The following is a 24,388-nucleotide window of genomic DNA, read 5'->3' as shown; positions in this document are numbered from 1 at the left end:
GGCGTGTGGGGTAGAGGGCGGCGTCGGTGTAGCGAGTATCGGGATGAAAGTGGAATTGTGAACGCAGATGCTTAACCCGGGAGAGCCTTCTACCTTGGTTGAATTCTGGGTGCATATTGTTAGGAATTTTGGATACAGTAATGTGGGACCGGATTGAAGATGGAATGCGCTGAAGGGCTTGTGTAGCAGGTGGGGTCGGGTATCCGAGAACTTGGAGGACGTGTCGGCCGTTGCTGGTAAGGAGGAGTCTGGTGAGTTGGCTGTTGCGTTGAGCTTCCAGGAGTTCTTCGAGGGTGTTGTGGATTCCGAGTTGGAAGAAACGACAGGTAGAGGTTTGAGCGGGGAGGCCAAGTCCAATTTTGAACGCTTTTCGAATTAGTATATCGACTTTCTTCCGTTCTCTGGGTTTGAGGGCGATGTATGGGGTGGAATATGTGATGCGACTAATAAAAGTGCTTGAATTAGTCGTATCGTCTTCTTTGAGGCCCTGACGTTGGTTTGTGATGCGCTTGATGAGATGGGTAAGTTGGGTGACAGTGGCTTGAAGGTGGGGAAGAACTGCAGCGCCAGAGCCATCTTGATGGAATTGGACTCCGAGTATACGAAGGGTGTGTACTTTAGGAATGGGTGTGGAACCGATTGTTGGAGCAGGATCGGGTGTGGGAACTGGACATCGCCCACGAGTTCGGGAGCGGAGGATGAGGAGGGCTGATTTGCTGGGGGCACACGTGAGGCCCCGAGGGCGAAGATAAGCGAGAATGGTGTCGATGGCTTGTTGTAGGGTATCTTGTTGTGTGCCAGGAGATCCGGTGGTCGTCCAAAGAGTTAAATCATCAGCGTATAAGGCATGGTGGAGGCCAGGAATGGTTTGAAGGAGAGGTGGGAGCTTGAGGAGAGCGATGTTGAAGAGGAGGGGTGATATAACTGATCCTTGTGGGGTTCCCTTGGGAGGAGTGCGAAATGCGTCAGATCGAAGTGGTCCAATGCCAAGCGTGGCAGTGCGGTCGGTTAGAAAAGCCCGCACGTAGTTGTATGTACGCGCACCGCACTGGGTTTCTCGAAGTCCTTCTAAGATGGCCTGATGGGTGACGTTATCAAAAGCGCCCTTTACGTCGAGGGCTAAGATGGCACTGGGATGAATTTTGCTGAGGTGATCGATGACTTGCTCTTTGATCTGTAGGAGAACATCTTGAGTTGAGAAGTGTGAGCGAAAGCCGAACATGGTGTGAGGGAATAGGTCGTTGTCTTCAAGGTGAGTAGTGAGGCGGGTGTGAACCATGCGTTCAAAGAGTTTACCCGGACAGGAGGTGAGGGAGATGGGGCGAAGGTTGGAGAGCTGGATTGGCTTGTTGGGCTTAGGAATTAGTGATATATCTGCGTGCCCCCATTGCGGAGGGAGGGTGCCGTTTGTCCAATGGTTGTGGAAGAAATCTAGTAAAGCAGTTAGAGGGATATTGCCCAAGTTACGGATAGTTTTGTTAGTTATACGGTCGTGGCCAGGAGTGGTATTTTTAGTGAAATAAGAGATAGCTTGGTCGAGTTCTTGCAGCGTAAAGGGAGAGTCAAGGGCAGGATTTGGAGCGCCAGTGTAATCAGCATGGCAGAAAGGAGAGGTATTGCTGTCGGTACCAAAAAGGGTGGTCTTGAGCTCTTTTAGTAGCTGATCATTCGAATGGGGATAGTTGTTAAGAAGACGGCGGACGTGATTGTGGGTGGCAGCTTTGGCAGGTTTCGAGCCAAGAAGACTACGGAGGAGGTGCCACGTGCGTTTACTGCTGAGTGTTCCTTGGAGCTGGTCGCAAAAGGTAGCCCAGTTTTGTTTGTGAAGGGTGTGCGCGTAGATAGCAGCTTCTTGGGTCAGGGCAGCAATTCGACGTTTCAGGGATCTATTATATTTCTGCCTCCGCCATCTACGAACGAGGCCGCGGCGAGCCTCCCATAGATGGAGAAGATGGGAGTCAACTGAGGGATTCTCCACCGTCAAAGGAATTGTCTTGGAATGCTTCTTGACAGCCGTGATTAACTGCGAAGTTCATTCTTCTAGGTTGGTGATAGTGTCTTGAAAGGGTTCAGGATCTTTACGAAAGGATTCCCAGTCGGTGAGTGTGGCTTGACCGATGCGAGGTTTGAGGGTGAGGCGGGGTATAGTGATACAGATAATGTGATGATCGCTGCCCAATGTGTCAAGACACTGCCATTCCAGGTAGGAAATATTATGTGAAAAGGTGAGGTCGGGGTTCGTATCTCGTGATACACTGTTGCCCAGCCGTGTAGGGGTGGTAAGGTCGTTGCAGAGAGTGAGAACGTGCTGCTGTGTGGCGTTGAGTAAGGTTGCCCCTTTTTTGGTTGCGTGATGATAGCCCCGCATGCTGGGTGCGGAGCGTTGAAGTCACCTAAAACAATGAGAGGAGCGGTACGAGAGGTGCGAATTGCGTTGTGGATGAGGTGGTCGATGGTGGTGAGGGAGTGCGTTGGAGGGCTGTAGATGTTGAGAATGAACAGGCTTGTGCTCTTCGGGTGGGAGGGAAGAATTTCCAGAAAGGTATGAGCGATGGGCGATGCAATGTCGTGTAGTTGGGCGGCGAGAGTCTTGGATACGAGCGTGGCGGTGCGGTGACTCGGATCTTGAGTGTAAGCTTCGTAGCCTCTGAGTTTTGGTGAAGGGGTGTCCGATTCTTGTAGGACCAAAATGTCAGGTTGGTGTTGCTGAGTATAATGGCCGAGTTGAAAGCGTTTGCTGAGGAAAGAGCAGCAATTCCATTGGGAGATTGTAACAGTGGAGGCGTTAGTCATCTGGAAGGGGGGTTATAGAGGCAAGTTGCTCGTCGCTGCTCTGATCGATTTTAGGCTTTTTGGGGTTTTGGGGTTGTTCGAGTTCAAGGCAATCGAGACGGAGATGAAGTGATTCAAGCATCTGGCCGATAGAGGAGTGAGACTGCTCTAGGGCTGTGATTCGGGCTGTGATAGTTTCTCCGAGCTGGACGATTGATTTGGTAGTTGTGGCTAGTGCTTGGTTCACTTCTACAAGAGCTACTTGTATCTTCCTATCTATGAGCGCCGAAATATCTTCAGCAGTGATGATGGGTGGGGGAGGAGGAGCTGACGGGGATGAGGGCGCAGATTGTTCAACCCGAACATGATCTTTGTGCTGGCAAACGCGATCGCTACTGCGAGTGTGTGATTCTTGTTCAAGGGCTTCTATGCGTCGGAGGAGCATCGCGTTTTGATTGCGTAGTTCTGTGAGGAGGCCATCGATGGCGGACGAAGATGAGGTGGCAGGTGTGGTGTGTGTGTCGACGGTAGTGTGGGTACGAGTGCTTTATGGCGTGGGTGGAAGGGGAGGAAAATGTTGAGCAGTGGGAGCGCTACGAACGGCCTGTGACCAGCTCACCGGTTTGGTAGTTCGAGCCTGATTTGTTGTGTCCGGAAGCTTGCTATTGTAGGTCGAGACTGGTGGCTGCATTGGATGTTTCCGCTTGACCACGGGCAGCGTTGGAATCAGGCGTTGGGGGCAGTCCTGGGAAGCGGTGATGTGGGGAAGGTCACACAGCTTATAATTTGGTGAGCATCGATGGTCATCGGTGGGATTGGGAGTTCCGCAGCCGGGACAGACTTGTTGGTCGGGGTGTGGGCAGACGTCCTGCCGATGGCCGACTTCTCCGCACAGTCGGCAGAACTGAACAGTTCTTCGAAACGGGCGGCAGCGGTAGATGAGACTGCCGACTTTTACATAAAAGGGGACGTGCGGGCCTTGAAATGTGAGGAGGGCTGACGTGGTTCGACCCAGCATGCGTGAGTGAAGAAGGCGAGGTTCATTAGCTATGAGGAGGTCCGGGAGGTTCTCGTTCGTGGTGCCGGGGTACTAAAAAAAATCAGACACCACCTCCCTCCCAACCGATCATGCAGATCCCGATTGGTGCCGTACCCGCAGGTAACCCGAATTCCGAGCCCACAGTGACGCATGAATCTTAACAGCCAACCATAGCTGCCTGCTAGGCTACTGATATGTACTCAAACTCAAAATGGACTCAAAACTCATATGTACTCAGAACTCAAAATGTACTCAAAACTCAAAATGTACTCAGAACACAAAATGGACTCAAACTCAAAATGTACTCAGAACACAAAATGGACTCAAACTAGAAATGTACTCAGAACTCAAAGTGGACTCAAACTCAAATTGTACTCAGAACTCAAATTGGACTCAAACTCAAAATGGACTCAGAACTCAAAATGGACTCAAACTCAAAGTGTACTCAGAACTGAAAATGGACACAAACTCAAAATGTACTCAGAACTCAAAATGGACTCAAACTCAAAATGTAGTCAGAACTAAAAATGGACTCAAACTCATTATGTACTCAGAACTCAAAATGGACTCAAACTCAAAATGTACTCAGAACTCAAAATGTACTCAAACTCAAAATGTACTCAGAAGTCAAAATGGACTCAAACTCAAAATGTACTCAGAACTCAAAATGGACTCAGAATTCACTAGGTCTCAGGCGGACTCAAACTCAATCGGACTCAAACTCAGTCGGGATCACTCGGGTCAAACTCACTCAAGCTCAAACTCACCATGCCACACTGGCCTCGCGCTCACTCAAACTCAAACTCACGCGTGAGTTTGTGTCCAACTGAGTCTGAGTGAGTGGACTCATGAGTGATTTCGCCGACCTCTGGCAGAACCACACATCTGCGAACGCTTTTCCGTCTAAAAAATGCAATTGCTAGAAGTGAGATATTGTGGAAATTTGGGGAACGCTTACTGCACGAGCGCTATACAACAAATAGACACTTAAGCTGCTTGAAATGCTAGCACGAAATAAAAGTGTAAACTGGTTATACATTATATACGTTATATTTCCAATGCTGGCAGCCCTGCCCCGTGGCCGAGTGGTCTAGAGCGCTAGGTGTGTTATTTTGCGAGTGACAAGTTGGAATCCCTGCGGGTACATTTTTTTTGTAAGTTGATTTTTTTTCGTTTTCGGCCGATGTTTTCTATACTGAGTTCACAATTTTTTGGACCGTAACGTTCACTGCTCCATGAACCAGTTCACAGAACGCTCGCAGGCTGACCCTGAGGGTCTAGCGAGTTGTTGTTGGCGTGCTGTTGCATAACCACCAACTGCTTGCGGTCAGTGGGCACAGGCCAGAAGCAACCGACCCTTGGCCTGGCGTGAACACGCTTTTTACGATACAGGTAAGAGCGGGGCAAGCTCGAAATATGCGTGAAAAGGGCGACGAAAGCTCCAAATATGGGGAAAAGCGCATGGCATTTGAGCGTCTGCGGTTACGCGGAGGGCGTTCATCCACTGCCTAGGCCTCGGCTAGTGATTGCTACGATTCCAAGCCGTCCTGGGAGGCTTATCTTAGGAATTTTGCAGCTGACAACGTGTCAGAAGCGTGGTACGACAATTACTGAGTTATCGAGAATGCAAATCCAACGATGCCGTCGGAAGTCAAGCATGTTGTTTTACAGAATCGAAATCGAAACTTGTTTGAATGCTAACCTTGGACATCGTCCAATCAAGGTGCATCTCCTCCCGTCGTCAGAGCCTATAGTTGGTGCGTCCGCCACAGATCACGCATGGTGGATTTTGTTCTATCGCGCTTTATAATGTAATTAACGACGCATAAAACAGATACACGATGAAAAGAGTGTTAATTTGAGACAGTGTACGCAGTGCAAGCAAAACAGGGAGCTGGACAAATTTACTTCAGTGTCCCTTCAATGCCCCCGCTGCGGAACCCTCGAAACAGTGTGTCATATAATTTGGCAATTTCCTCAAACCTTATTCCCTCTCATCACTTCTGAGGGGAAGTGGGAGGCAGCGTTAGGTAACTCGGACCCTCAGGTCCAGCGAGGACTTCGAAGTCCCTGAAGTCCAGTGAGGACTTCATGAACGAGCAGCTCTGGTCACCGGCGGCCTCCAAGCGCTGGTCGGCATTTCGCCGTTATTCCAACTGGTGCTCCCAAATTGTTTATTCACTCTCTCACTTGCTTTACGGCGGATTACATACCTATCCTTGAGTGAGGGTGTGTAATCTGCCATGGCTGTGGGTATTGAAGTTTTGCGGTGAACGTATTGTTACGGGGTGGCAAAACAGAACATGAATCATGGGAGGTGTGGACGATGTATTTACACTAGTATTTCCGGGGCGGCCATCACACAGCTCGCACAGGCTGAGCGCGCACGCTGCTTCTTCTTCGTCTATTGTTGAGACCACGCCTCTGTCCTCTACTGTCTTCCTGGGACAACGTTTAGTTATAATGGCATCTGCGTCCCATTGTCCTTCGTTGGATGAATGTAAAAAGTCTATTCATGCCACAACTTTCGGGGGGCTTCTTCAGGGTAACATTTTGTCGGTGCGCTTTGTGTGGGCTCCTGAAAATTCAGGAATTGTGCCAAATGAGAGTGGAGATTGTTTAGCCGGCTCCCCTTACGGTGGGCCTGTTGTACATGTGTGCCCCTATCCGATATCCATAGCTACATAAGCTTTCGGCAATATCTATTGCTCAGGTACAGACCTAAGAATATGCTCAGTCGTAATTTAAATGCAAGTGTTTAATCCCCCTTTTCCGCTAGGGTGAACCATATCCTACTGCCCCAAGAGGCCATTTTGCAATCTGAAACATGTATTTGAGCCTATTTAGATACAGATGGACAGACACCTGCCTACTTCTAAGCTACAAGATTTCCCTGAGGAATTGGTTTGAGCGGAAAACTACCGTAATTCTGTTCGTCAATAGCAGCCCGGGCAATATTTATTTATTTATTTATTTATTTATTTATTTATTTGTTTGTTTAGTTATTAATTAATTTCTTTATTTATTACAATACTCTTCAGGCTTCGGAGGGCGTTACGGAGAGGAGTGGGTAAGGTTTGTACAAAGTTTATAATGGCCGTCTTTAACGATGATTGGCCAGGGAATGAAAGAATGAAAAGAATACAAAAAATGAAAGAATACAAAGTATGCAAAAATTTGCTCCCTACATCATGATTCAATTTTGGCCACGACAAGCCTCTCTTTTTATACGGGCTTTTTATTTTTCTTCTCACGTCTGTAAAGGCATCTGTTTTTTCATACATGTCTTTCTTTGTTCTATTCCTAACTATTTGCTTTTGTCCAAATACCCCGTTCAGTGTTCAGAAGCCCAGACCAATCAAACTTTTGTGAAGGCACGCGCCGCTGCGCAAATGATGCCAAGCAGAAGAAGAAGACGAAGAAGAAGAATTCTTGGGACAGCCAGGTACATTGGAAGGACGCAGTCCGCGAAAATCATGCCCATACCCCTGGAAAGAGTGCAGCTGGCGGTGAACTGCTGTAACAGCCTCGGCCTAGATGTATACTGCCGCTACACGAACGCGAAGCCGCAGGACAACATGTTCTTCTCCCCCTTCGCCCTGGCCACGGCCCTGTCCATGACGCTGGCCGGGTCGCGGGACGCCACGGCCGAGGAGATCATGAAGCTGATGCACATCGACCGAGGACTCTTCGAGACGCAGGGCGAGATGGTCGAGCTCATACGCTACCTCACCTCCGGAGAGGTGAGCCGCCGCCGTAGCTTGACCCGCAGTGTATCTTACGCTTTCGGAGTCAGGCGTGCATAAGTCACGCGGGATAAGAAATTCCAGGCGCAGTATTTCCCACTCAACTAACTAGACATATAAGTACTTTGTGTCAGCCCCAGCTATTCATTCGCCTAATACGGGAACTGCTTCTGCAGAAGTAGGATATACCATCACAAGGAATTATTAGGAGGTGGATGACAGCTTTGTCTGCGCGGGGAAGATTAAGAAATGGGTGCGGTGCTGGTGATTAATATTGGGCGGTCAAGGCATGTGCAGGGCGCCAGTTCCCATAGACAGAACAGCCCCTTCCGCGTATCGCCGCCTCGTTACGGAGTCTTCCAGTCGGAAAGACACCGAACTCCAAGTGGAATATATTTGTGCCGTAGCTTCTGTTGGCACGGGCACTGCCACTTGATAGGATGCACCATCGGCTTGCCCCGCAAGCAAGGGCTGTCACGGGTGGGTAGTCCAGGTCAACGTCTGTATATCTTCCTGCTTTAAGCACTCAGGCCAGTCCTATAGTAGCGAACCGGCTGTTTACTGGCGGAATTGCAGGGAGCTTAGAGCAGGAACGATTCTCAGCAGTGTGAAGGGCAGTTGAGCTCTTTCGTGCTCTTCATTCGGAGCAGCACGGCGCTAAGTAGCGAAAGAGCCCTCCCCATGAAACATTTCTGGTACCAATCCCGCTCCGCGGTGACAGCGGGCAGGAAGGTAATATCAGCGCTTATTTCGGTGATGACATTTTACAACGTTCCTCAACACCGCGAGAAATTACGAGCGCAACAGCAATCCCGCCACCATTCCGCAAAATCACATTCCGCTTTTTATCAGCTCGGAGAGCGTAATTCTGCCATTGCCTTTTAACGGGAGCAGCTTCATATCAGCATCGACGAACCAAAGACGCAGCTGTGTTCATCGGGCCCATTGGTGTGCCGACCTCTTTTCTCTCGTATGCGCCATCAATTGGGGATTCTTCGCTTAATACATTGTATATTTTTGGAGTACACCGTAACCTGCCACGTGCCGTCGACCACGAACCATTACTTCATCAACTAATAATCTTTGATCATCTATATACGGACCCTTGAAACTGAGCAATAAATTTCTTAGTCGCTTCAAAGCTGAATGCGAGGCGCATGACGAAACAATTACCTGAAATTCGAACCGTGCGTAGCGTACTTAGTAGTGTTTAACGCGACGAAGCTACACCACAGCGGCTTTTTGGCGTGTTGGTTGAATATGGTTATGGGAAGACAGTTAATCGTTTTTTTTTAGAAGTTCGGTTGTTTTATCTAAGGTCTACGTCCTTGCAGTATCTTCAGAAGCAGGGAGTGTGTATAGGGTCCTGTGTAGCTCCAGTGTAAAGCGATTTATTTTTGGCATATTTTGACCGGGTCCCCTCGACAAAATTAGGAGGGCAGAAATGCCGTCCGGGTGTTTCGATTCGCAGGTGATTTTCTAGTTGTCTTTAAATGCGAATCTGGTGCCCTGCAACGCTAGTGTGCAAATATGCTTACCGTGTTTCGAGAATGCCTGCATCCCCTGGACCTAACGTATGAAATTCCGGTGGCGAGGGGTGAAAAATTAACGTATTAATTATACGGTTTAAGTTCCACCCTGACAGTGTCTGCTGGTGCTGTGAACCATGCCCAAACAACCCCTTGTACCTTGCAACTCCTCACATTCGCAAATTGTAATGACTGTACCACCACTTTGTGCTTCAAGAACGCCCTCGAAAAATCCAGTCCGCACCTTACTCCGGCTGGCTTCTTCGGCCACGTGGTCAGCGCTGGCTGCCCTACATGTCTGCTCGGCTCCGTTGCCGAGGGCGTACCTGCAAGACTCAGTGCGAAGGCTGAGCCATGCGCAGAGTACATGAAGAGCAGGCAGAAGATTACGGTTATCCCCTACATGCACAGCCTATCCTATCCCACAACTTGCAAGATGTGGCCCGGCGCTCAGACTTCAGAGTCGCCTTTTATGCTACGCACAAGCTTTGAAGCTGGGCGGATTGAGCGACCCAGAAGGAACTGGGGCGAGAAACTGCGTCACGAAGCAGAGGCTGGCCAGTGTGAATGGGTGGAAGGGGTTGTGTACAATATTCTGCTTCGCTGTGATTTTACGTTGCGCGAACCGGAACATGTTCAAATGATAGGTTAGAGGGGCCCGAAAGAGTTTTTTTTTTTTTTTGTAGAGCTTCTCGTATGTTCCTCTTGTATCACGCGTTGGCTTCCCTTTCTTTAAAGAAAAATGCGTCTACAGCTCTCGCATTTTTTGAAATTGAGTTTTAGTTCAAGCATTACACGTTTCGTTTCATCGCACATGTACAGTGATAATTCTTCTCGTCGTAGACCTGTTTATTTCACGCGTATGATCCGGAATATTTTTATAAAAGTGCGACGGCTGCTGCCATGTGTTCGGGGAGGGGGCAGGGGGGCATGCGGCCTTTTCAAGTTGGCATCACGCCAACTTTTGCTGTAGGTCTCCGGCATCATGTATCCTTGATGCCGCCAAATAAAGTCATTATTACATGGGTGTTCACATTTTAAGTTAAATAAATGTACTAGTAATCATCTTTAGCAAAAATTTCGATAAATCAATGAGTATTAGTGGAGTTATTTCAAACCAAAACATAGCATTTTCACCCGCGCCGCAATTCTCCCTCGTTTTCTTCCCCCTCCTCGCACCACGCGAGCGTGACTGCCCATGATGCCTCGCTTCTCGGTGACGCCTGCTGGAACATCCGGTTGCAGGCGCCGTCTCCTACTGCAATATTCTGCGCCGCAGCATCGCTCGGGGGTGCTGCGGGACTTTGTGCGTCCCGTTAGTGCCGTTTTTTATCGTTTTGCTAATGAATACTGCACTCCGCTCAACGGCTGGAAAGCTGATGCAAGGCACGGGCGCGGGAGGTTTACGCTTCCACACAACGCCGAGAGATCACGCGTAAAAAGAACGACCCTGTCACCGCGCTTTCGCGGCGACGACGTGTCTTGGTGCATATGGGAGTCTAAAATATGTTTGCGAATGAGTAAAGAATCGCCTAAAAGATTAGTAGAGTGAGCACGTACATGCTTTCCGAACCGACGAAGCTTAATATATTGCTTAATTTCCCGCTTGTTTGCGCCATTGTCGAGCTTGGTTGGGTTATGACGCCATGACGCGCGTACACAGGCAGTTGTAGTATTCAATTCCGTCATTACGATCGGTTCTAAACATTCGTAATCGCAACAAAAATGCAGCCGAATTTTTGCGTGGTACGGCACAGGGACTGCTTTAGAGTGCGTCGTGCATTCCATTTCCCCCTCCCCTTTCCCCGCTTACTTTCCGGGAAACTTCTACGCGACCATGTGTTTATTAGAGGCGACTGCATCTCATCCACTCGCCTTGTCCCTGCATCCGGCGTCCTGGTTGTTGTCGGCGTCCGCCCCTCCCCCATTCTCCTCACCACGTGAGCTGCGCTCTCCGCCGCTCACCCCCTCTCCTCTCCCATAGCGAACACTCCCGCGAGGGACATTGGATGGGATTCGAATGGATTGGCTTGGATTGGCTTGGCTAGGCTTGGCTTGGCTAGGATTGGCTTGGCTAGGATTGGCTTGGATTTGGATTGGAGTGGATTAAAGTGGATTGTGTTGGATTGTGTTGCGTCATAGCCGCGGCAGACGCACTGGCGCCGGCGCGTCCCCTCACCGTTATGCACGCTATAAAACGCGGTGCCTGCGCCGCTCCGCTCCATCGTTCCAGCGCCGTTCCTCCGCTGTCCAACTCTGCAACGTGAACCCCCTATGCGTCGCATCTAACAGGGGTTCCCGCGAGGGGAGGTGGTAGTTTTTTTAACTAGTGGAAAAATACACCTTAACGATATTACGAGTGGTCTGCATTCGGGCCTCCGGCCTGCCTCTTTCTTCGACTGCGCATATGATTGCAAAAAAAAAAGATTTTTCCCCCATCGTTTTTTGTCCAAATGGCCTAGAGTAAGTTTTTTTCTGTATAAAGGCAGTTTGTTCATTTTTGACGTGCCCAGTGCTGCCAGTTGCGGTATGTGGAAGGTTTGTATGCCGGCTCCGGCCCTGTATTTGGCCAGCTTCCCTCTCCTGCCCCCCCCCCCCCCCCAAGGTGATTTGTGTCATGTTTAAGTATGGGAGAAAGCTATGTTTACTCTGTATCAAGACATGCCAATTTGGTTAAAAGCATACAGCCCTATTTTGTCCTATGAAAGTGCGACTGCCTTTTTTTATACAAAGGTCGAGTTTAAACATGAAAAAATCATGCTTATGATTTAAACTATGCATTGACGTTGGACATGGTAGCCAAAAAGCTTTGTTGTGGATTCGCGAACACGATTCGCAAATCATGCCACTTAGAAGGCAGAAATAGAAGAAAAAGCAACACCAGTCGGGATTTTAATTATGCACTTTGTGGCCGCAAGGCTTTAGTCCACTGCGCCACAAAATGACGAGATTGCGCGGACATAACCTGTATATTTCACTTAAACCTACCCTTTGGGCCAGATAGATGTCTTCTATCTGTTTTCAAGACTTCCTGGCTGTTTAACAGACATTTTCTTGCATGTAATAGGGGGTTCTACCACCGGGGCCCCAAGAATTCCCCAAGAATTCCTGTCCCCAAGAATTCCTGGCTGTTTAACTGAAAATTTTCAAGAATTCCTGGCTGTTTAACTAGATGTCTTCTATCTGTTTTCAAGAATTCCTGGCTGTTTAACTGAAATTTTCTTGAATAACCATTCCGCACTAAGGTCGTATAAAGCGCAACCATAGCTGATCTCCAGCAACACAACTGCTTCGGCTGCGACTGAGATTACGCCCTGCGGGAATAGTGCTCGCCGTGCTTTTAAATGAAACCTTTCTGCCTTTACCAGCGCACGGTTCCTTTGTGGCGTGCGGGACAAGAATCCCCCAACGCGGGCGAAGAGGGGGAGCGCGTTTTTCCCTCACGGAGCACAATGCAGATGGCGCGGCAAAAGGGTGGTACAGTCGAACACGGATATATCGAACACGGGTATATCGAATTATTGTCTATATCGAACTCAAGAATTATCCCCTTGAAAATTCAGTGTAAAAGTATAGGAATTCGTACGTTTATATCGAACGGTATTTTTCCCCGACATTTTGTATATCGAACGCCGCGCGAGCTGAAAGGTGCTCTTCGGCGGTCGCTGCACCCCCGATTTCCGCGGTCGCTTAGTGCCTTCGCCGAAACCCGACAGGGACAGAAGTCGGGGCCTCGGAGAGTTACGCTTGCCTTCTCATGGATAACTGCTCGGCCAACCAAACCACCTGCGAGCTCGACAACATCGAGCTCAAGTTTCTGCCCTCCGAACACAACAGCCAGGCTGCAGCCGCTCGACCGCTCGGCTAAAGCCCGTACTACATGGAGCGATTTCGCCTGCGAATTCGCTGATGCGGCGCCGCTCGTGCGGCAAAACCACCTTTTTTCGTTGCTGCGGCAAAGTGCCAAACATTTGAAGCGATCGAGCAAACGCCGCTCGTGCGGCGTGTGCGGCGAACAGGGGCCGGACCTGCGGCCAATAGGAGCACAGTTCGGCACCACTTGCACGCTTGGAAACCAGATGGCGTTGCTTGTCTGAGCGCGACAAAAGCGCGGGCACACCAAAACGTTTGTCTTCTCTGCTGTGTGTGCGTATATTGATAAAGAATTGGCGATTCTTATATAAAACCGCAAATAAACTTATATTTACCGCAAGCCAGGCAGAAACAACTTGCCAAGAAAGTAAAATAAAACCACCCTTGTTAAAATCACAACAACCTTTGCTGGTGGCAAACTTGATTCAGTCTGCAAACAAGGCGCGTCTCAAATGCGAAAATCGCGGCGTTCGCAGGCCCCATGTAGACGACAATTCCAGGCATTGCGAACTTCGCAAGTGCGAATGTTCGTTCCAGCGGATTCGCAGGCGAAATTCGCTCCATGTAGAACGGGCTTAAGTCGTTCAAGCTTGGGTACAGGAGGCGACTCCTCGATAGGCTTTTGACAAACTTCCGCGTGGGTACCGAGCTTAAAGTTGACCAGCAGGGGGCCATACACATGATGACGGGCGCCTGGAACAGTGTAAAGCAGAGCGTGGCCAACTGCTTCCGGAGGGCAGGCTTCGTGACGGCTGAATTTTCGGAAGCTTGCGAAGACGGCGACAACGAAGAAGAGGGCATTGACGACACGTTTCGCGAGCTGTCGTCCCTTTTCCCCGCTGCTGTTCCAGCCGCAGTGTCTGCCGGCAACTTCGTGAACGCTGACAGCATTTTCTTAGGCTGTATCAAGCGCGGGTGACAAGGATATCGTAGCTGCGGTTGCAGGAACTCAGGCTGATAGCTCGGGTGGCGAAGATCGGACAAGGATGCGGCTACACGATCGTACCCCACCGGTGAACTGGCGGCTGCGTTCAGCTTCATTTGACGTAGTTGTGGCGACATGGAAGTAACTGAACTGTCGCACCTGGATATCCTCGAGAAGATCGAGACCAGCGTCTTTAATTCCATATACAGGACGAAGAAGCAGGCCACGATCAGCAATTTCTTTTCACGCAAATAAAGCATCCTGTTGCGTCGTTAGTGCTGAATAGTTGTCATTCATGAAAGCACCGATCGGTAAGCGGTCGTCCGGCACAGGGGAGGTCTCCGAGCCCATATTTTTTATATCGAATTTTTCATATATCGAACTATTTCGCGATCCCCTTGGAGTTCGATATATCCGTGTTCGACTGTATCACCCAGCGTTCCCCGGTTCACCCCGGCGGGCGCGTCGGCCGAACCCGTCCGTCGGCTTTGTCGTCTGCTTTAGCGACGATTGTTTTGGGCCTGTTTTGGGACAGCTTCGCGTCCATTGCACGCTGCCTTCACACGGCTTGGTTAACTTGTTCGACAGTACCTCCGGGTAATTCGGACCCGACGGAATTAAGTAGTCGTATGGCCAACATACGTTAGGAATTCGTTTCAAGGACGGGAACCCAAAATGTACAAACCACACAGAGATATCTGGCCGCTAGAGAAACGCTACCTTTCACGCACTGCTTGCCGCGAATGCGACTCCGTTTTCTAACTTGGTGAGTACCAATTCAGTTGTGTTTTAAGAGGCATTTGAAAATGCGAAAGTAGCACCTGTTCTGATAAGTTCTGATAATATTCTGATAATATATAAAGTTCTGATAATATATAAGTTCCCTTAGCTTGCTCGCAATTCTCAAACCTAAACTAACTGGTTTAAATCGGTATAAATGGGAATCGCTAAGCTCACATGCCGAATTGTTTCGGTGTCTGCGCTTGTGTTGCGCGGTGGTGTAGCCGCCGATACCCCATCAGGATGGCTAGGTTACGCTGTCTCACACTTCGAAAGACGCTCCTCCGTTTTATTTCTCCGACTCACGGCCGGGTAACAGCGGCGGCGTCCGCCGCTCTAGCTCGGACTTGGCCGACCCTACTGCGTTCGGGACACCGCCCCTGCCAATTCCAGGCATGCAAAATCTCTTGTTTCACTCTTTGTAGAGCCACGTGTGTGAATTTAAGTGACGTCGCGTGGGCAATAGTTGAGGGTGTCATTTAAATCTTTGCTTTCCAACTAGCTTCACAACGTGGATTGGAGCCAATTTTTTGCCGTGGCTGCAATTGTTACTTTTCCGCCGCTGCTAACCCCGTACCCTTCGGGCTTCGGGGTGGCCCAGTGGTTTGGTTTGGTGGTTAGGTTTGGCTGAAAACTTTGGAGGATATTGATTCCTTCTTACGCGATAAACATTCGGCAAGTCCTCTTCTGGTTTTGACTGAGCTTTTATATTTTGCAAGCGTTGCTGGTTGCACACGCATATGCAGTTTGCGACTCCGGGAAACGAATTGTCGCCAAAGCGGATAACATACGTGCGGGAGGATGGCGGAGCCCAAAAAACACGCAGGAAAGGGTGGGAACGCGGCCACAAAATTTGCAACGAAAGTGTGAGATATCCGTTGCACGTAAAAATGTTATACTTGCACAGACGAGGTTGACCCCCAACCTATCGATTACGCTAGTTGCTTTGGTGTGCATAAAATGCTTTTCAGGACTCCTTTAAATGAGCATGCAAACAAGGTTAATAACGCACTCGAAACAAACGTGCGCATGTGTGCCTTTCTTTGATAAAACAGTTGTGGTTAAAAGATGCTCTGACCGTATCTCAAAGGAGATTGTTGAGGAAGAAATAACAGGTTGGGATAGGCACGTGTCAACTGACCGACCATGGAAGGAATAATTCCTAAGAAGGAATTAAACGTCCTACACATGCGCCGCCGATTAACAGGTTGAGTATCGTGTGGCTACTGTCATATACTATATGTGTATCTATTTTATAAACTGTTGGCCCCACCGCTCGTGTTCCAGCTGTCCTGTGTGCTAGATGCACCGTCTTCTTGTGACCGAATCTATACCTTGGCGTTGAGGCACGCCGTATAGTAGAGGGCTCCGTAATAATTTTGACCACCTGGGGATCATTAACGTCGACCGATACGTTCACGCTTAGACGAAATCACTGTGCGCATTCATCAGAAAAGCTTCTACAGTGTCTGGGTGTGCGTTATACATTGATTACCGGTGTAACATGCGATTGTAATAGGAATAGGAGTTTACCCAGCTTGCCTGCAGCACACTTTGGGTGCTGCAGTCAAGCTGGGGTAAACACTTATTTCGCCTGCATTTTCTGCTTCTTACAGAAAGATTCCAATGTGGACAAGTGCGTAATGTTCTTCAACTGGAGGTTGGGATGGCTGATTGTTGTACATAGTTAGCAGCGCTTGAATACGGGGACGATAGAAGAGAATAGCGCAACTGTGAGTCTCCTCTTCTGTCTTTCTCGTCTTGAAGCGCAGTTTACGATGTCTACTGCACTCAAGGACGCAGGTTCAATTCCCGGCCGTTGCAGCCGCTTTTCTGATGGAGGAGAAAAGCGAACATTCCCATGTGGAGGCGCACGTTAAATATCGCCGGGTGGTCAAACTTATTCCGGAGCCCTCTACTATGGCACGCCTCATCGCCTGTGTAGCGTCGCTACGTTAAACCTTCCAGAACTGGATTTTTATTTCAAGGGAAATTTGCTTTTCTGCGTGTTTTCGTACAGCTTCGGACCTCATAAGAACAGAAGTGAAATATTATGCTGATGGGACTGGTAGTTATTATTCTACAGGCACAACAATTAATTAGGGCATTAGGCAAATAAATTTTCCCTTTACATTTTTTTTTCTTTTTGTCGTAAAAACATGATACCCTGACCTTACAGAAAAAATATAAAGCTGGTAATCAAGTATTTACTGATTTATATACATTTTGGCAAACCAGAATTTGTTTCTTTACCCGCCCCGTCGTCGTATCCTGTGTCCACTGAAGCTTCTTCTGTTTCATATCATGGAGCCCCGCAAAAACTCAGCAATGGTGATGTCTATCGCGAGAGGGACCTTCGCACAACGCTCGCCCAGAAAACTAGCAGTTCTTGTTTTTCCCTTAAGGCGCTAGATGATATTATTTTTTGTGTTGTCAAATGAAAATTCCAGGGCCGAAAGGGCTAGATCTCATAATAGATCATCAATTCAACTGCAGTGCTTAGAGCAGCATGGGTCTAGCTGCGTCTGTAACACAAGGCCAGTCGGCCAGAATGTGGAGCGCGATGTGGGCAGGGAAAGACTGTTAAGAATAAAAAATATTTTACTTATTTAGAGATAGTGGTATCCCTTGCGCGAATAGAATTTGCTATATCTGTGGCTAAACAGACTCGATTCCTTAGCGAGGGGCCCCAGCTGAGCAATGCGATGACGCAAATCATGTGGAGGAAGATTACGATGATGGCGATCATTATTGGACAGATTCCGCTACGCCTGGCCACGGGGGCCTTCGTTCGCCAGGGCTACCGGCCCACGGACGAGTACTGGGCTACTGTGCGACGCGTGTACGGCGGCACGGTGCACGAGGTGGACTTCGTCGAGGACTCGGAGACCGTGCGCCGCCAGATAAACAGCTGGGTGCGGGAACACACCGACCAGAAGGTCAAAGAGGTGAGATCTACGATGTCTGCTTAATGAAGGAAGGAATTACTAGGAAATGAATTGATGTACCAAACCTCGTTATAATGAACACCGTTGTAGGGAACTATCGGCTATACCGAACAAAACGTCGACCTGAGGCTTCCCCTCTTGATCTGTCATGTTCTTCCTGTGGGCTGTTTATGCATACCCGGTGCAAAATAATGTAATAGGGGTTATACCATAGGGGGGGGGGGGGATCACAATGACAGCTTGAGAGATGCTCGTCAACGTGTGTGACACGCTTCAGCGTCTACGAATGAAATCGTTCGTTAATAGAGGGCGCGGAAAGTTGGCGTGCGGAGATTTACGGAACCTTTCACCGTTGAAGGACGCGAAAATTGCAGAAGGAGCATCCAATTGTCACTGCTGCACCCTCACGCGCCATTGGCACTACTGCACTTCCGTTCACTGCTCCGAGTTCGGTAGCAAGAGGAGTAGGCGTCTCTTATTTTCGCCAGACGGCTACTAGACCGTTCACTGGTCTGTCATTGAGGAGTTAATGGGTCAGGGAAGAGCTCTGCTTGTCACTGAAGGGCTCATTGGGGATTTCAAGTGTCAGTTACGTCTAACTGGTCCATGGCGTCTTCCACCATTAGTATTGTGTTAGTTGCGGGTAGTCCTCCACGAAAAGGTTGCGGGGAAAAGGGCGATGATTTAACTACCAATCAAGATGCATGCCGGCATTCCACATGCAAGCCGAGCCCAAGTTTATATCAAGCTGAGCAGTCCGAAATTTTCTTCTCTTTCACACGCGTACAGTGCAGGCTGACGCCCCCTCTCCCCCCACCGCCAGCTCCGCCTAGCACCGCACGTCCCCTCCGTGACCACAGCAACGGCACTGGTTCTGCACTCGCAACGAGGTCGGATAGTACAATTAGAAGCTGTGCTGCCTAGAGTGCGTTTATAGTAGGACCGGAGGACGGGTAGCAAATCTGCATCGTGCTTTGGAGAACGAGGTCACGGTTTCGGTCCGCTTTCCGGATGCCATTTACGGGGTAGGGTATTGATGTTAACACCAGCGCACTTGATTTCGGCTCATAATGAGCATGCCTGTGTGGTCCTCCATTGCAGCCCGCCTCATACCACAGGTGTAGGCTTCCTGCGGGAAACCCCCGTTTGAAGTTTCTCGAAAAAAAAAAAACGAAGAAGAGGGACGGGGTTCGTCCAGATGATTACTACTTCATCCGCGCGCGCGGTTGCAGGTGCTAACCCCGGGTGCCGTGACCTCGGCCACCCGTCTGTGCATCGTGAACGCGGTGCAGTTCCACGCCACGTGGACGGACCCGTTCACCGAGACAGAGCTGCGCCGCCACGAGTTCCACGCCAGCAACGACGACGACGACGGCAGCGAGATCGAGGTGGAGATGGTGGCCCGCATCGACGAGTACGGCTACATCGTGGACCGCGAGCTCAGCTTCACCGCCGTCGAGATAATGCACAAGGTAGGCGCTCGTGTTGGCTGGGCGCTTCGCTAACAGAGCCACTGAGAAAATAAATTTAGCAGCAGAACGCCACATGTAAACCGTTAATGGACTACACGTACGAAACGTTGAAAGATCCAAGGCACAGCATTGAAGCGTTGAAAACGTTATTCCCCTTGGGAAGTGGAAATAGCCGGAAATAGCCTTATAAAATAACCGGGAATAGTGGAAATAGCCTTCTAAACATAAAGAGCCTAGAAAAGTGCGAACTCTGAGGACACCAAAAAAAGTAAAGCCGCTTCAGTCAAAGTAAAAGCTGTCGGAATTGCGTAGACGTGATTCGCAATATAAGCAGTGGCACCGTTATCCGCTCACTGGTACCACCCATCACGCTCTTCGCCGCCCTGTCTCATTCCTCTGCTGATGTATTCTTGTCGAACACATTTCAAATTTCCCGCCGTGGCAGTGCTTGCGGGCCCCCTGCCTGAAACAGCGCGAGCGGGAGTTTTATTTTCTTTTGTGTGGGTGCTTGTGTTTCATCACGGAGGTTCCGGCGACTTACCTTGCCGGTTAATTACATGTATTTTGCCTCAATTGTACCTGCAGTTTTCTTTACGCTAAATAACGGGGAGACGTATGACGAGCGCGAGCGGTTTACGAGTTTCGAGCGGTTACGACAATATAAACCGCGTGTTTTTCGAAGCTTGTGTGGGACGCCGGGACGACGGTACACCGTGGGGCGAGCTACGACGACAAGGCGAGCCCCTAATGTGTTCTGCACTTAAAACTACTTATAAGTTGTGAATGAGAAAACATTATTTTGTAATCCTTCATCGTGAGTGTCCTTTTCACCACCGTAAGGTGCACTGCTCCGGGACCCCCTGGTGACCGCTCAATCCACAGCTGACAGACTCAGCAGATACTGGAGTGCAACGCTCGTTGTAGGTGCGTCGCAGATGTTTGATCGAATAACTGTTTTTACGTGGCTCTGCTAATGAACGTGTCTCTCTTTGTTTGGGCTTTATTCTTGGGAAACGCACGATGCTGCAATGCAACGGCATGACGCGTTGAGGCAAAGAACATTTAGGCTCCGTTGGGCTACTACACTGTACCCCGAACATGTCCTGCGCCAGATTTTTCCCTTAATGGTTCATTTATGCTCTCGCGTAAAGAAAACCTAGGCGGGTCTCAGTGTACATGCAGTGTGCCTGTTGGGGTAATCTTAAACCTGTTAAACCATGCGGTGCAGAATATCATTTTAATTTATGCGCCATGTTCTTTGTCTAGTATCCTGAGATTTGGGAGGGCCGGCTCGTAGGTTGGTTTCCGTTTTTTCCTATACTAAAAAAAAAGCTATATGCTAAAAATGTATACTAAATACTAAAAATGTGAACGCAACATTAGTTTAAATTTCGCCCATTAACATAGACTTCGCAATTGCGAGTATCGAATGGACCCCGTTGTTAATCGTCAAGGGCTTTGCCCATTAAGGCGTGCAAACAGGCGTTTAAGGCAACGAAAGGCGGAAAACAGGGAGTGCGTTTTGTGGCCAACTGTTTCGTAGACCACGGATTGTTCCCGCGTTGCAAGAATAAAAGGCGCGAGATGTCGTGCGGCAGATCACCGAGACTGAGCTTCTTCTAGAAAAGCAACGGACTTCGCCTTTTCAAAACATGGGTAGAGGAACCCTTTAAACTAAATGAATATGGACGCGCTTTTCAGAAGATAACACACAACAGGTGCGCTGGAGATGAAATATGAAAAACGACGTTTCCGTGTGACCGCATTTCAAGGCCTTCAAGTAAGGAACGATGCCGCAACACGGTCGGATGTGGAGACGTGCATATAACTTTAATCAAGCACAACGCCTGTGCCGGAGTTTTTTTTTTTTTTTTGTCATTGCACCGGTTAATCTAGAGTGCAATTAAGAACTGCTATTAGATGGTTAACTGCCGTATAATCACGGTGTTTCTATCAGACATTGCAATAATTCACAAAAACGGCAACCATTCTGACCTTTACTGCCTGAAAATAAGAAGGCGAATTACAAGGGCGAGAGAGGGGCACACCACAGCGCTGTGGTGCGCCCTTTATTTAAAATCATGCTTCACCGACAAACCGAAGCTTCCGCCACGGACGTGTCCTTACGCCGAGGTGTCAAAGCGAATGTATCGGTGATGATTAGCACCACATAACGACATTGCGTTGCGTCACGCTTATAGCCGGTGAATTTCATGGTGGCAGCGTTAGAGCTTACACCTTAGTGTCAACGACTGAAAACATATACAGGGAAGTATTTGCACACGGGATAACTGCCTAGGAAAGCAGGGGTCGGCAACCTTTGAGGCGGAGTGCCGAGTTGCATGAAGGCGACATGGCGGGGGCCAGACTGTCAGATAGGGAAAAGGAAAGGGGGAAGGGGAGAGGAGAAAAAAATTCGACAAATTACAATTATTTACAAAACTGCTATAATATATATCATGTTTATTTTGGGAAGACGGGTGGCAATAGCAACGGGTGGCAATCTTTGTTCCTGTTTAAGCCTATTTGAGGTCTAAACTGCCATGTCGCCCTTCATATAGGGAGTGAGAAGAGGAGGTGTAATTCTGACGTCGTCTTACGGGCCGCCTAACACTTGGGGCCCCGCGGGCCGCAGGTTGCAGACCCCTGCTATATAGAATGCCGGACTCTACGGGTTTTTTTTTAGGTCGAGATACGGTTCATTGCACAAAAAGCACTTTCTTATTCCACGATCGCTCATTGGAGCATAATCGTTTACGTAATTAGGCTTGCATTCTTTAGAGGGAGCTATTGTTGAGCAGCCTGTAAAGAGTATAAAGGTAGCGGCCGATCTAACCGCTCGCGTCCCATTATTTATTCCGCTGTGTGGGGACCTCCCAGCGAGCATGAGAAAAAAAATTACGCCCACCTCCCCTCGCGGGAACCCTGGTGTGATGCGACGCTGAGGGGGGTTGAAGCGCAAGCGGAGAGCAACCGTCGACCGAAAGGCCGCCGGAGAGCGGCACACCGGTTATATGCGCAGCGCGCCCGAAGGAGAGGAAACCGCTGAGAGAGAGAGTACTGCACATGCGCAGCACCGCGCGCAGCGCCACCCACCGGCGGTGAGAGCGCGCTGGGCCGCACACGCTCTCACCTGGGCACGCGCCGGCGCCAGTGCGTCTGCCGCGGCTATGACGCAACACAATCCAACACAATCCACTTTATTCCAATCCAATCCAATCAAAATCCAATCAAAATCCAATTCAATCCAATCCAAGTCAAGCCAAGCCAAGCCAAGCCAAGCCAAGCCAATCCAATACAATGCCGCTCGCGAGAGAGTGTTCGCTATCGGAGAGGATAGCGGGAGAGTGGCTTGGGACAACAACGGACGCACGCGGACAACAACGGACGCACGCAGGAAGGACAGGGCCGCCGAGAAAAGATGCTCTGAGCGTCGCAACTAAAAAGGACACGAGAACTGGACGAGGGAACTGCTTTCAATAGCTGCGACGGCACCTAACACGCTACGGGCCGCCTAACTGTGCAGACGTAATATAACCCAGTGCGTAATAAATCTCGCTGGGGGAACAACATGATGACGATAAGCTTTACCATCTTGCAAGAATAAGAGGTTGGAAACGAACCACACTGCTGACAGAAGGGCTTGAAGTATGTGGGGTTTTGTTTTGTTAGTGTGGGAGTACCACATGCAGCGATCCCTACAAAGCAGCGACTTCTAACTTCTCTCCACGGGCAAAACACAACGCGAGATGTCTGTAAAATGTCGGAATAAATGGACACACGCGAATAGTATTTTCCCCATACGATTTTATGAATGATTATTAGAAAGTTTTCCATCAGGGTACATGATTTTATTCGGAACCAATCGCTCGAAAGTGGGGTGCCCGCGGGTAGCCATAACATTATTGTTCACTTCATTTGAACCGATGCATTCTAAAGACAGGGCAATGTAAAGTAACCTTTTACATACTATAAGGAGGCCGACATATCCGTAGTTCTTGACCAGTACCTGGCCGTATCTCTTCCGAGCTGCTGTTCCGTCTCGGCGGTTGCCCATTCTAGTTCCCCCCCCCCCCCCCCCCCCCCCCGCAGGGCGAACAGACGTCGCTGGTGATCGTGATGCCGCACCAGCGGCACGACTTCCGCGTGCTGGAGCAACGTGAGAACCTGAACCGGCTGCCGGAGCTGACGCGGCGCATGGTGCGCACGCCGGACGTCGAGCTGTGCATGCCCCGCCTCAAGCTCGACATGGGCATGCGCCTTGAGTCCATCCTCTACTACATGGGCCTGCAGGATCTGTTCAGCGAGGTAAAGGCCCTGCGCTGGTGCAGGCCGCTCGCTTACAGCCGGCAGTTCGGCTTACCCAAAAATAGACGACGCTGGCGCCGAATTCGCTAGTATAGGTCGCCGAGCACGCGGCACTTTCTGTTTCCGCTAATACCTGCCGTGGTGCCCTGGGAAGCACGTCGTTAGCAATATGTTAAAGGCGCGGGGAAAAAGTGGCGCCATCATCGCGTGTACAAACTTCGAGTGTGACGTGAGTCTGTCTTCAGGCCGTTCGCAATGCCTTTCTCTCCCCGGTTACGTTAGATTGGCTTACGACAAAACGGGTGTATGTATCGAGTGTAACTGCTTTTCAACTCAATAAATGCAAGAGCAGTTGCATGCCAGCAGAAGGAGCTGGGTGTGGGCGAGTTGTGGCTAATAATTAGGTAACAATAGCGCAGAAGACCGGGCGAAGGAACACAGTACAACAGATGGCGCTAGCTTGATTGATTGATTGTAGGGTTTAACGCGCCGACGCAACGCAAGCGATGAGGCGCGCCGTAGTGGGGGGCTCCGGATTAATTTTGACCAACTGGGGGTCTTTAACGTGCGCCGAAATCTCGTACACAGGGCGTTTTTGCTTTTCGCCTCTACCAGAACAGCGGCCGCCGTGGCCGGGAATGGAACCCGCGACCTCGTGCAGATGGCGCTAACTTCCAATTGAACCTAATTTGATATATCAGAAAGGAATTGCACCACATTCTGTTCATAACATTTCTAATTGCATAAGCAATGATATGTCCTGATCAGCAAGTGGCACAGACGGGGAGTAATGGACTTGTCCCCGGCCCACGAGATATCGAAAACTTCCACTGCCTCGCATTCTAGCTTGTCACTAGAACGTGCAAGAAGCATGATGTAAGTACGAATTGGATGGTGATTGCAACGCTTGCAGTAGTCCAACAAATGCCCCGGCTTAATTATCAACAGCCCGGTTGTCTCATCGTGCCCTTTCATGGAAACAAGGGCCAGTTGGTA

At 49.6% G+C, this 24,388-nt stretch overlaps 1 protein-coding gene across 1 annotated transcript in view; it reads left to right on the top strand.

Moving 5' to 3' along the window:
* Positions 1-7,287: 7,287 nt before the first annotated feature.
* The window catches only part of LOC144153520 (iris-like), a 28,783-nt gene continuing 11,682 nt past the window's right edge, over positions 7,288-24,388 (top strand). The window contains exons 1-4 of the mRNA XM_077685151.1: positions 7,288-7,554; positions 17,424-17,612; positions 18,845-19,084; positions 23,177-23,392. Coding sequence (XP_077541277.1) covers positions 7,288-7,554; positions 17,424-17,612; positions 18,845-19,084; positions 23,177-23,392 — 912 coding nt within the window. The remainder of the gene's footprint in view (positions 7,555-17,423; positions 17,613-18,844; positions 19,085-23,176; positions 23,393-24,388) is intronic.

The sequence above is a fragment of the Haemaphysalis longicornis genome, unplaced genomic scaffold, assembly GCF_048455015.1.
Source record: "Haemaphysalis longicornis isolate Haplotype H1 unplaced genomic scaffold, Haemaphysalis longicornis Haplotype H1 scaffold_9, whole genome shotgun sequence".
Lineage (NCBI taxonomy): Eukaryota > Metazoa > Arthropoda > Arachnida > Ixodida > Ixodidae > Haemaphysalis > Haemaphysalis longicornis.
Note: the sequence above shows the minus strand (reverse complement) of the source record. Positions and strands in the feature narration are given on the sequence as shown.